The sequence below is a fragment of the Sus scrofa genome, chromosome 9, assembly GCF_054392235.1.
Source record: "Sus scrofa isolate SSC_HxYL_T2T_F1_AM1 chromosome 9, Sscrofa_HxYL_maternal_Yorkshire_Landrace_v2.0, whole genome shotgun sequence".
NCBI lineage: Eukaryota > Metazoa > Chordata > Mammalia > Artiodactyla > Suidae > Sus > Sus scrofa.
This window is the reverse complement of record NC_139391.1, coordinates 12,460,905-12,472,516: the sequence shown is the minus strand read 5'-3', so window position 1 is coordinate 12,472,516 and position 11,612 is coordinate 12,460,905. Positions and strand designations below refer to the sequence as shown.

The window sequence follows — 11,612 nt, the reverse complement described above, 5'->3', positions numbered from 1 at the left end:
TTAAAAAATCTGTTAGGATTAACTAAAGAAAATTATAGAGGAGTTCTCTGGACCCTTAATCCTCAGAGGGTTAAGGGTCTTATGTTGTCAATGCAGTGGTTTGGGTTGCTGCTGTGGTGAGGGTTTGATCCCTGGCCCCGGAAATTTTTCATGCCGTGGGTGCATCAAAAAAAAAAAAAAAAAAAAAAAAGGTAGAGTTCCTTCTGTGGCGCGATGGGCTCCATGGCATCTCTTCAGTGCCAGGAAACAGGTTTGATCCCTGGCCTGGCACAGTGGGTTAAAGGACCCAGTGTTGCCACAGCTGTAGTGTAGTTCACAGCTGTGGCTTGGATTCAAATTCCTGGCTAAGGAACTTCCATATGCCATGGGGCAGCCAAAAAAAAAAAAAAATTTAAAAAAAGGAAAAAAAGAAAATCTCAAAGGATTCTTTGGGATTCTTTGGAGTTCCTTGGTGTCTCAGTGTGTTAAGGATCCAGTTTGACACAACACAAAACAAAAAGAAAAAAAAATTCTACAGTCAGAGGAGAAAAATTTAAAACCAAATGCTAAAACACACACACATCCCTTTGGGACTGCACTCATTGAGACACCCTAGTTTAGTTCATCATAGCACCGGCTCCATTTTAGGCCTCATTGTTTTCTTAAAGCAACTTTTTTTTTTTTGTCTTTTCTAGGGCTGCTCCCATGGCACATGGAGGTTCCCAGGCTAGGGGTCAAATTGGAGCTGCAGCTGCTGGCCTACACCACAGCCACACCAGATCTGAGCCACATCTGCAACCTACACCACAGCTCACGGCACCGCCGGATCGTTAACCCACTGAGCGAGGCCAGGGATCGAACCCGCACCCTCATGGTTCCTGGTCGGATTCATTAACCACTGAGCCACGACGGGAACTCCATAGAGTACCTCTTTTTTTCCCCTTCTCCTTGTTTTCCCTGTCTTCCCTGCGCCCCTCTCCACCCATTCTTTTCCTTTTTCTGCTGTGCTCAGTGTCCCTAGGTTGTGCATGCCCAAGCCATTCCTGCTTGGTCAAAGACTGGGAAGTGCAAGAGAGGAAGATTGGGGACAAGAAGGCCTGGAATGTCTTGGAGTGGTGAAAATATTTGTGTTTCCTATAAATGCCCACCAGAGGGCACCCATTCTAGAAGAGGCTTTCAAAAAATAAATGGACACACTGATCCAACTTGTGGATGCCAGTCAGCCTCTTTCCCCAGCTCTACCCAGTCATGAGGAAGGTGGCCATGACAGCAGGCATGGAGTCTATGGGTTCCATGGTATAGACTCCCTCTCACCAAAGCTGATTTGGTCAATGATGGATGTCCAAGAGCAGAGACCAACCCGCATACCTGGTATGGGGACTCACCTGGAGACTAGACGCTTCTTGGTGGTAGACTGATTGTGGTGTAAATTGGTAGGCTGTGCTGCTCTGTAAGAAACTGTTGGGAGAAATGCTGACATTTCTAAGCAAATGGCATTGACACCTGAGAGGACGTTTGCAAAGGGTGATAAAAAAAAAAAGTCTCCCACTGTGTTGGAAGATAAATTTGTTTTCTGACCAGTATAATAAAGATAATGTGGGGCGGAGGGGGGCGAAAAAGATGTTGCCTCTCTCCAGAGGGCAGTTTTGCCAGCATTCCTCTTTTAAGGTTGAGGGTTTCCCAAGCTGTGTTCTTCACCTGCATCAGCCCCATGGTGTTTGGGGGCACAGAGAACCAATACAAACACAAAGCTCGTGCTGCCTGCTCTGCTGTGAATGATAAGCTGTCTAAATCCATTTGGGCTTATTGTCTCCTTACCAGCTGAATTTATAGAGATTAGCAGCTTAGGGACTGTCTAACCACATGACAACCTCCTGACCTCCAAACTTAATACCTTAAGCCTCCAACCATTAATTATTTCTCATGGCCGATAGATCGGGCAGTTCTTCTGGTCTTATTTGGTCTCACTCATGCCTCTGTGGTCAGGTGGTGGGTCAGCTGGAGTGGGCTGATCTAAAATGGCTTCGGTTGGGTCAACTTGCCTTTGTTCCATGTGGTCACTCACTTTACAGCAGCCTAGGTTAGACTTATTCTCACGGTATGGTAGGGCTCCAAAATCAAGCAAAAGTCCTGAAGGACTGCTATGTGGATGGACCTTGAGGCTTAGGTTAAAAACTAGCACACTCTTGGCATTGCCCTAGTGGCTCAGTGGAAATGAATCCGACTAGGAACCATGAGGTTGTGGATTCAAACCCTGGCCTCGCTCAGTAGGTTAAGGATCCTATGTTGCCATGAGCTGTGGTGTGGGTCATGGATGTGGCTCGGATCCCACATTGCTGTGGCTGTGGCATAGGCTGGAAGCTGTAGCTCTGATTTGACCCCTAGCCTGGGAACTTCCATATGCCACGAATGCTGCCCTAAAAGGCAAAACAAAACTAGCACACTCTTACTTCTGCTGTATTCTGCTAACCTGGCAAAGGCCAGCCCAATTCTAAGAGTGGTTACATAGATGCCATCTCTTAATGGCAACAGTTTCGAAGTTGCACTTCAAGGTGTCTGTATAGAGAGGAGGAGTACTGGGGGCCTTTTTTTTTTGGCTGCACCCTCAGCATGTGGAATTTCCCCTGCCAGAGTTAAAACCCTAGCCAGAGCAGTAACTGGAGCCACTGGTGTGACAAAGCCAGATCCTTAATCCACTAGGCCACCAGGGAAATCTTATTTTTTTAAATCACTCTACCACATGCTGGACCTTTTCCATCAGGGAGGCAGTGGTGATTTATCCACACGGGAACAGATACATATCCCAGATTCAGCTTTGACTTTCCTACTGCTATAGACTGAATATCTGTGTCCTCCTCATCCCCGAATTTTTATGTTGACATCCTAATCCTCAATGTGTTGACATTAGGAGGTGGGGCCTTAGGGAGGTGATTCGGTCTGGAGGAAGGAATCCTCACGAATCAGATTGGTGTCCTTATAAAAGGGATCTCAGAGAACTCCTTCGCCTCTTCCACCATGTGAGCTGCCTATGAACCGGGACGTGAGCTCTCACCAGACGTTGAATCTGCCAGCACCTTGATCTTGGACTTGCCAGCCTCCAGAACTGTGAGAAGTAACTGTCTGTTGTTTATAAGCTGTCTCTCAGTCTCTGATATTCTATCATAGTAGTCTGTTTTCCTGAAGAATGCTGATAAATAACACCCATCTGCAGTATTTCTGACAGCCTTACCATTCGTGGATACCTTATTCATTTTTGTGGTGTTTTGCACATGGCTTCTGACTAAGGAGTTTATGTTATGGTGAAAAAATTATAACAGGGAAACTTCTTGGTCTTGCCAGGTATACCATCACTCAAATGTAGATGCTCTGATTAAAAAAAAAAAAAAAGCAGTGTAATGAGCTTTTGTAGACTCAGTTATGGTGGGAGCTGAGAGGCCACACATTGTAAGTTTGGGGTGCAATCTTGTGCATTTGTGGTGCGTGCCTCATATCCACAACTAAAACATGTACTGTTTCTTCGACAGTTAGAACACATGCTTCTGGGAACTAAAAGATAGGAGTGGTTCTTGTCGCTTTTACAGGTAATAACTCATTTATGAATTCTTGGGTTCTTTTTTTTTTTGTCTTTTTGCTATTTCTTTGGGCCGCTCCCACAGCATATGGAGGTTCCCAGGCTAGGGGTCGAATTGGAGCTGTAGCCACCGGCCTACGCCAGAGCCACAGCAACACGGGATCCGAGCCGCGTCTGCAACCTACATCACAGCTCACGGCAACGCCGGATCGTTAACCCACTGAGCAAGGGCAGGGACCGAACCCGCAACCTCATGGTTCCTAGTCGGATTCGTTAACCACTGCGCCACGACGGGAACTCCTTGGGTTCTTGATCATTATACAACTATAAGTGTGATAAAACTCATTGCATAATTAAAAAAATGAATTGTAGGGTTCAGTGGGTTTGGAGGACGTGTTCCCCAGGGAGGAGTAGGGCCGCTAAAGAGCACATTTGGTGTTCCATTACACTGGAACATGTGATGAGACTGCCCGTGGTCATTTTGGGCTCTTCTTGCTGAGTCAACAGGCAGGTAAGGGATTACTATACCAGTCTGAGTGATTGACCCCAATTTCCAAGGACTGCAGCTGCAGCTGTGATTCAGTCCTGAGCCCAGGAACTTCCATGCGCTACAGTGCAGTCATAAAAAGGAAAAAAAAAAAAAAAAAAGAAAAAAGGCCAAGGGCAGAGTTCCTGTTGTGGCTTGGTGGAAATGAATCTGACTAGTATCCATGAGAACGCAGGTTCAATCCTTAGCCTCACTCAGTGGTTTAAGGATCCAGCACAGCTATGAGCTGTGGTGTAGGCCACAGATTTGGCTTGGATCTGATGGCGCTGTGGCTGTGGCATAGGCTGGGATTGGATCCCTAGCCAGGGAACCTCCATATGCTGCAGGTGCGGCCCTAAAAAGACCAAAAAAAAAAAAAAAAAAAAAAGCCAAGGGATTCACTGAGGCACCTCTTTGTATTCCTATGTAATGTACAATAACACAGGTCAAAGGGAAATGTCATCAATCCAATAAAAGTTTTTCATTTCAAAATTAAAGAAAGCGGAATATTCTTGTTTCTATAGCAGTCTGGCCTCGGCTTCTCAACTTTTATCATTTCTCTCTCTTCCCTGTATGCACTTAACTCTCAATATGAAGAATTCCTGAATTTCATTTTTTAATTTTTTTATTTTTTAGGGCTGCACCTGCGGCATATGGAAGTTTGCAGGCTGGGGTCAAATCTGAGCTGCAGCTGCTGACCTATGCCACAGCTACAGCAATACAGGATCGGAGCCATGACTGTGACCTACTTACTCCACAGCTCACTACAATGCCAGATGCTTAACCCACTGAGTGAGGCCAGGGATCAAAGCCATGTCCTCAATGGATTCTAGTCGGGTTCGTTACTGCTGAGACATAATGAGCAATTCATGTTTTCATCACTTTGAGTTCTGTGAATGTGTTATCTTTAACTGTCATTTAAAGTACCTTTAGGTCCAGCATTGCCATGAGCTGTGGTGTAGGTCGCAGACGCGGCTCGGATCCTGCGTTGCTGTGGCTGTGGTGTAGGCTGGCAGCAACAGCTCTGATTAGACCCCTAGCCTGGGAACCTCCATATGCCGCAGGAGCAGCCCTAGAAAAGGCAAAAAGACAAAAAAAAAAAAAAAAAAAAAAGTACCTTTAGGACCTCTCACTGTGGGGAGTTCCTACTGTCGAGGGGAGTCCCCACTGTGGGGAGTTCCTCTTGTGGTTCAGTGGGTTAAGAATCTGACTAGTATCCACGAGGATGTGGGCTCAATCCCTGGCCTTGCTTGGTGAGTTAAAGGATCTGGCATTGCCAAGAGCTGTGACATAGGTCACAGATGCGGCTTGGATCCCAAGTTACTATGGCTGTGGCTTAGCTTGGCGGTTGTAGTTCTGATTAGATCCCTATAGCCTGGGAACTTCCATATGCTGTGGCCCTAAACAGACAAAAAGAAAAAAAAAAGTTCCCACTGTGGGGCAATGGGTTACTGATCTGGCTTTTTTTTAAGCAGAGCTGGTTCAATCCCCAGTCCTACACAGTGGGTTAAGGACCTGGTGCTGCTGCAGCTGTGGCATAGGTCACAGCTCTGGCTCAGATTCAATCCCTGGCCCAGGAACTTGCAAATGCCCAGGTGCATTGGAAAAAGAAAAATAAACAAGCAAAGTATCTTTAATGAGATTTCCTTATAATTAAAATTGAAACAAAAAGTTCTTATACACACAGAAAGGTATGAGGAAAAAGCAGTATGACATAGGTAGGGTACAAATCTTTTTCTTTCTTTTTTTTTTTTTTTTTTTTTTTTGCCTTTTCTTGGGCCGCTCCCGCGGCATATGGAGGTTCCCAGGCTAGGGGTCTAATCAGAGCTGTAGCCGCTGGCCTACGCCAGAGCCACAGCAACGCAGGATCCGAGCCGTGTCTGCAACCTACACCACAGCTCACGGCAACGCCAGATCGTTAACCCATTGAGCAAGGGCAGGGATCGAACCCACAACCTCATGGTTCCTAGTCGGATTCGTTAACCACTGCGCCACGACGGGAACTCCCCAAATCTTTTTCTAAATAAGTTCAAATGAGCTTTTTTTAGTAAGTATACATAAATCTAAGCAATAAGAAACCAATTTTTAATTTTATAATTTTTCATAATATTTTACATAAAAATGGCTTGTTTCATAATCGCTGCACCTTATTTTGATAAAATATGGTAACAATAATAATAACTGCTAAAATTTATTTATTTATTTATTTATTCTTAGGGCTGCACTTGTGGTATATGGAGGTTCCCAGGCTAGGGGGTGAATCAGAGCTGCAACTGCCAGCCTACATCACAGCCACAGTAATGCTGGACTCTTAACCCACTGAGTGAGGCCGGGGATCCGACCTGCATCCTCATGGATACTAGTCAGGTTCTTAACCCATTGAACCACAACAGATACTCCGGCTGCTAAAATTTATTAAAAGCATTGTTTACTAAATGCCTTTCATTTCACTGGACATATCTGTATAGGCAGTAGTCTCTGGTCTGGGATGACTCTTTTTCTTTCTGGAAAATTCACTATTCTAAGGCCAGATTAAAAATTGCTTTTGGAGTTCCCATCGTGGTGCAGTGGTTAACGAATCTGACAAGGAACCATGAGGTTGCGGGTTCGGTCCCTGCCCTTGCTCAGTGGGTCTACGATCCGGCGTTGCTGTGAGCTGTGGTGTAGATTGCAGACGCGGCTCGGATCCCGCATTGCTGTGGCTCTGGTGCAGGCCGGTGGCTACAGCTCTGATTGGACCCCTAGCCTGGGAACCTCCATATGCCGCGGGAGTGGCCCAAAGAAATAGCAAAAAGACAAAAATAAATAAATAAATAAATAAAAATTGCTTTCTTTGTAAAACTTCCTGGAGGCATCCTGAAGTTAGGTTTTTTGGAACCACTTTGCTCTGTTACAGCACACACTGCCTCCTAATGATCCGTTTGAGTGTCTCTCTTCCCAGTTCGGTTGTAGGACCTTGATGGTAGAGACCATATTTTCCACTTTTTGGGGTCTTCTGTACCTACCACAGTCTTCCTTTTTTCTTTTCTTTTCTTTCTTTCTTTTTTTCTTTTTTTTTTTTTTTTTAGGGCCACACCTGCAGCATATGGAGGGTCCCAGCCTAGGGGTCAAATTGGAGCTGTAGCCGCTAGACTACACCACAGCCACAGCAACGCCATATCTGAGCCACATCTGCGGCCTACACCATAGCTCATGGCAACACAGGATCCTTAACCCACTGAGAGAGGCCAGGGATCAAACCCTTGTTCTCATGGATACTCTTTGGGTTTGTTAACCCCTGAGCCACGATGGGAACTACTGTCCCTTTTTCTAAGCATCCTTCATTAACTTGTTTCAATGAATTAAACAAAAACAGCTAAAGTTTAATGCAGCATGTAAAATTTGATTTTGGATTTATTCACATTAGCACATGAACTTTAGCAAAATGTTTTTGTGTTATCGCATTCCATTGTCACTAAATCTTTTGTCAGGTTAAGTGTTAGTGCAATTGTAGTTGAGGCTACTTGTTCATTAAGTGCCAGTCCTAGTCTGAAGCTCTGTTGCTTCACCCTTGGCCTCAGAATTCTCTGCTCTGCAGTAGCTATCATAGGAGGGGTTGATTCCTTAAAGGGTAGGGAGCTTTTGAACAACTGAAGTAAAAGGCAGGAAAAAGTGCCTTAGGCCAAGGGAGAGGTGGTGTACAGCTTTGTAAGCAGATAGGATACGGGGTCCCTGGACAAAGAACGAGGCATGGCTTGGGTGATGATCTTGGGTGGCTGTGGAGTGACAGTACTAAGTCCTAACCACTAGGCCACACGGGCCAGCAGCCTTGATGTAGGTCCCCAGTCTGTTTTTGGAGAAAAAAGTTTGGCAAAGAGGCTGAGAATAGTGAGGCAAGTGAACTGTTTATTAGGTGAGAAGATATCTGCAGAGAAAGCACAGGTGAGGGAGAGACAGACAGAGCGAGCAAGCCACGCACTTTGGAGTGGTTTAAATCAATTATATGGGAGCAGCTCTTGCAGGTTTCCTCTGACCAATCATCTTGTTTTATCTGGCTTTGAGTCCATATTTGGCCTGACTCAGGGCCCTCCTGGTGTGTGAGAGCATCTTTTAGCCAAGGTAGAGTCTACTGCAAGGGTTTCTGGGAAGTTGATAGGATATACTATAGTCTGGTGCCCCCACCCCCTTCTCTGACAACTGAGGAATCTTTCTGAGCATGTGTAGTCTGGGAGCTTTCATTCACTTCAAGAATGAGAAATATATGGTCTCTTGTGTTTTGTTTTTATTTGGCCACACCCATGGCATGTGGGAGTTTCCAGGCCAGGGACTGAACCCAAGCCATAGCAGTGACAACAGAGGATCCTTAACCACTAGGCCACCAGGGAACTCCATGAGGTCTCTTTATCTTTTATCCAAGAAGGAGTCCTTGCTCCTGCCATATATATATATATTTCTTTTTACAGCTGCGCCTGTGGCATATGGAAGTTCCCAGGCTAAGGGTCTAATGGGAACTGCAGCTGTGCTCTATGTCACAGCCACAGCAACACTGGATCTGAACTGCACCTGCACCTAAGCCGCAGCTTGAAGTAATTCTGGATCCTTAACCCACTGAGTGAGGTCTGGGATTGAACCTGCATCCTCACAGAGAAAAGGGTGAGTCCTTAACCTGCTGAGCCACAATGGGAGCTACTCTTATCATAATTCTTATCTTGAAGTATTTGTCCGCAGGGGACAGATTCCAGTTGCTCAGCCTGGACCCCATCTATCTCCAGCCTCACAGGAACAAAGGAAGGGCAGTCAAGACAGTTCAGTCATAAAAAAGTCCTAGTTCCTCTTCATGGGACATACCTAACAACCTGACACAAATCTTTTGAGTTTTGTAGTTAGTGCCCCACCCAGGTGGAGGACAGAATATTGATGTTGACCCTCTTAAGTCAACTAAAGCTTGAACTCTGTAGACCTTCGCCCCAATTCTGTGCTGAATTCTCCTCTGCTCAAGTGCCTTCATGAGTATGAATGTGCACGCTCCTTAGCTTAAGACTTCCTCAGTTTTGCTATTCAAAGAGACACCACTTTGGTAAAGATCCCTGGCATTCTTATTTGCTCCAAGTAATAAATCCTTCCTTCTTCCCCTCTTCGGCTCGGCTGTATCTTCTGGCTCCACACCCACCAAGGGGCGAACCCAGTTTTCGAGTAACAGCTTGACCAATAGGAGTGCAAGGGACACACAGACAGCCGACAGTGTCAACAGCAAAGGCTGATGGGAAGGTCAGCTTGCCCTCGCTCCCTCAATTCCAGAGGCAACAGCTTAAAGCAGCTCCAGGTTTTGCCTCTACCTCAAGATAGCTCCGCCTCTGCCCTTTCACCCTGTAGTACTTCCTCCCCCGTCTCCCTCCCTCCGCGGCGGTCCCGCCAGTCTCTCCGACGCCGAGACCGACCGCATGCCCCAGGACGCTCCCATTGGCTCCTCCAGCCAGAAGCCCCGCCCCCACGCTGCGATCTCGCTCTCCTTCCTCGGCGAACGCGGCGTAGGCGGCCGAATACAGCCTGGCCGAGGCAGAGCAGTAGAGCAGCAGGAAGCGGCCTCTCTTTCCGGGAACCCCACTGCCTTGTGGGATCGTGGCTGGTTCCTCCGGTCTGGGCCGGTTTTCCCGAATTCCTCCGCCCCGCCTCCTCGTCTGTACGGAAGCTGAGAGGGTCCGTGGGCAGCCATGGCGGCGCACCTGAAGAAGCGGGTGTACGAGGAATTCACTAAGGTGGTTCAGGTAAGCCCTGGAGGGAAAAGTCCCGGAACCCATTTGGGGTAGAGGAAGATTATCCGCGCCCCAGGCACTTTGCCGGAACGAGCGCCACAAAGCTGGGCTGAGTGCGGACTGCTTTGATAGACTGGACTACACTTTAGTGGGCGTGTTCGTTCGTCTCTGCTGCTTGTCATTATTAACATGTGCAGTCTGACACTACAGAAAATTTACAGTTTACAAAAATATATTATTCGTAATCTAATTTTATTCGTAGTACATCAGCATCTTCATTTTACAAATGAGGACTTTGAGGCTTCTGGAGGAGTGCGTGGACACAGCCAATTAGTGGCAGATTCTCTCCCGACTCCCGTTACAAAAAAAAAAAAAAAAGCGCGCCTAAGGACAAGGTAGCTGTATGCGAAACTCCAAGAGATTGGAAGAGGAGTTTAAAGTCCTCGAGACTCAGATCAGGCGAGGGTCACAGGCTTTATAGGGATAGAACTTTCTGTTGATGGAACAGTTCATCAAGGAAGGAGGGCAATACCTTTTTCGTTTGGAGTTGTTCACGGACTGGTGGGCCAAGCCCCTGTCAGCAGCCAGTGATTCTCCGTGTATTTCCTCATTGATATTCCTAAAGTAGAGTTCGATATCAAGTCATACCTCATGTTGTGCTTCTCAGGCTTTGTGTATACAAATCACCTGGGGGTCTTGTTAAACTGTAGATTCTACTCACTAAGTAAATCGGGCGGGAGAGGTGAGGCAATAATCTGAATTTCTGACGAGCCCCCAATTGATGCATCCTTAGAGGCATAAGCTTGTAGAGTAGCAAGATTTAGACCATGCAGCAAGACACTGATCCTTAAGCATTTAATTTTTTCCTTTAGCAAAAGTTTATTGAGTAAAAGAGTTGTTATTGTGAGAGTTCCCGTTGTGGCTCGGCAGAAACGAACCCAACTAGCATCCATGAGACGCAGGTTCCATCCCTGACCTCGCCCAGTGGGTTAAGTAAGGATCCCGCGTTGCCATGAGCTGTGGTGTAGGTCGCAGATGTTGCTAGGATCCTGCATTGGTGCATAGGCCTGCAGCTCTGGTTTGACCCCTAGCCTGGGAACCTCCATGTGCTGCAGGTGCAGCCCTAAAAAAAAAAAAAAAAAAAAAAAAAAAAGTTGTTACTGTGTATTAGGTAAATGGAAAGGTGCTGAGCTACAAAGTTCAGTGCACATTAAGTTCCATGTTCTTTAGGAGCTCACAGGCTGGTGGGAGATAGGGAACAGTATGTCTGTGGTTATAGTGCCAAGAGGTGATTGCATGAACAAATCAAGTCTGCCTCTCTCTTTTGCAACTACTCTTTATAGAAACTCCCTAGCCTTTATTATTGGACAATGTTCCTTCCAGCTGTATCACTGCCTTTTTTTGTTTTGTGGACACTTTGTGGCATATTCCCATTGTGTGTAGGGAATTGACTAACTTCTTATTCTTGTTTTTTCTTAAAAAACCTGACACGTTTTTGTTGACTCTTTTTTTTGCTTGTTTTTTAGGGCCACACCTGCGACATATGGAGGTTCCCAGGCTAGGTGTCGAATCAGAGCTACAGCCACAGCCACACAGGCTCCGAGCCGAATCTTTGACCTACACCACAGCTCATGGCAATGCCAGATCCTTAACCCACTGAGCGAGGCCAGGGATCAAACCCACAACCTCATGGTTCCTAGTCTGATGCGGTTCTACTGCACCACAAGGGAAACTCCGGTTGACTCCACTTTTATGTGAAATTAGTTTTCCTGAACTTTTAGAATGAGTCAGGATTCAGGAAAGC

At 46.3% G+C, this 11,612-nt stretch overlaps 2 protein-coding genes across 4 annotated transcripts in view; both read left to right on the top strand.

Moving 5' to 3' along the window:
• The window catches only part of LOC100511652 (glycerophosphodiester phosphodiesterase domain-containing protein 4), an 882,168-nt gene that overhangs the window by 102,099 nt on the left and 768,457 nt on the right, over positions 1-11,612 (top strand). The gene's annotated exons all lie outside the window — the stretch shown is intronic.
• INTS4 (integrator complex subunit 4) overlaps positions 9,747-11,612 on the top strand; it is a 121,943-nt gene continuing 120,077 nt past the window's right edge. For all 3 annotated transcript variants that reach the window (XR_014814762.1, XR_014814763.1, XM_084975421.1), the window contains exon 1: positions 9,747-9,820. Coding sequence is in view for 1 of the 3 variants with exons in the window: in XM_084975421.1 (XP_084831547.1) it covers positions 9,767-9,820 (54 nt within the window). In the remaining 2 variants the exon portion in view is untranslated. The remainder of the gene's footprint in view (positions 9,821-11,612) is intronic.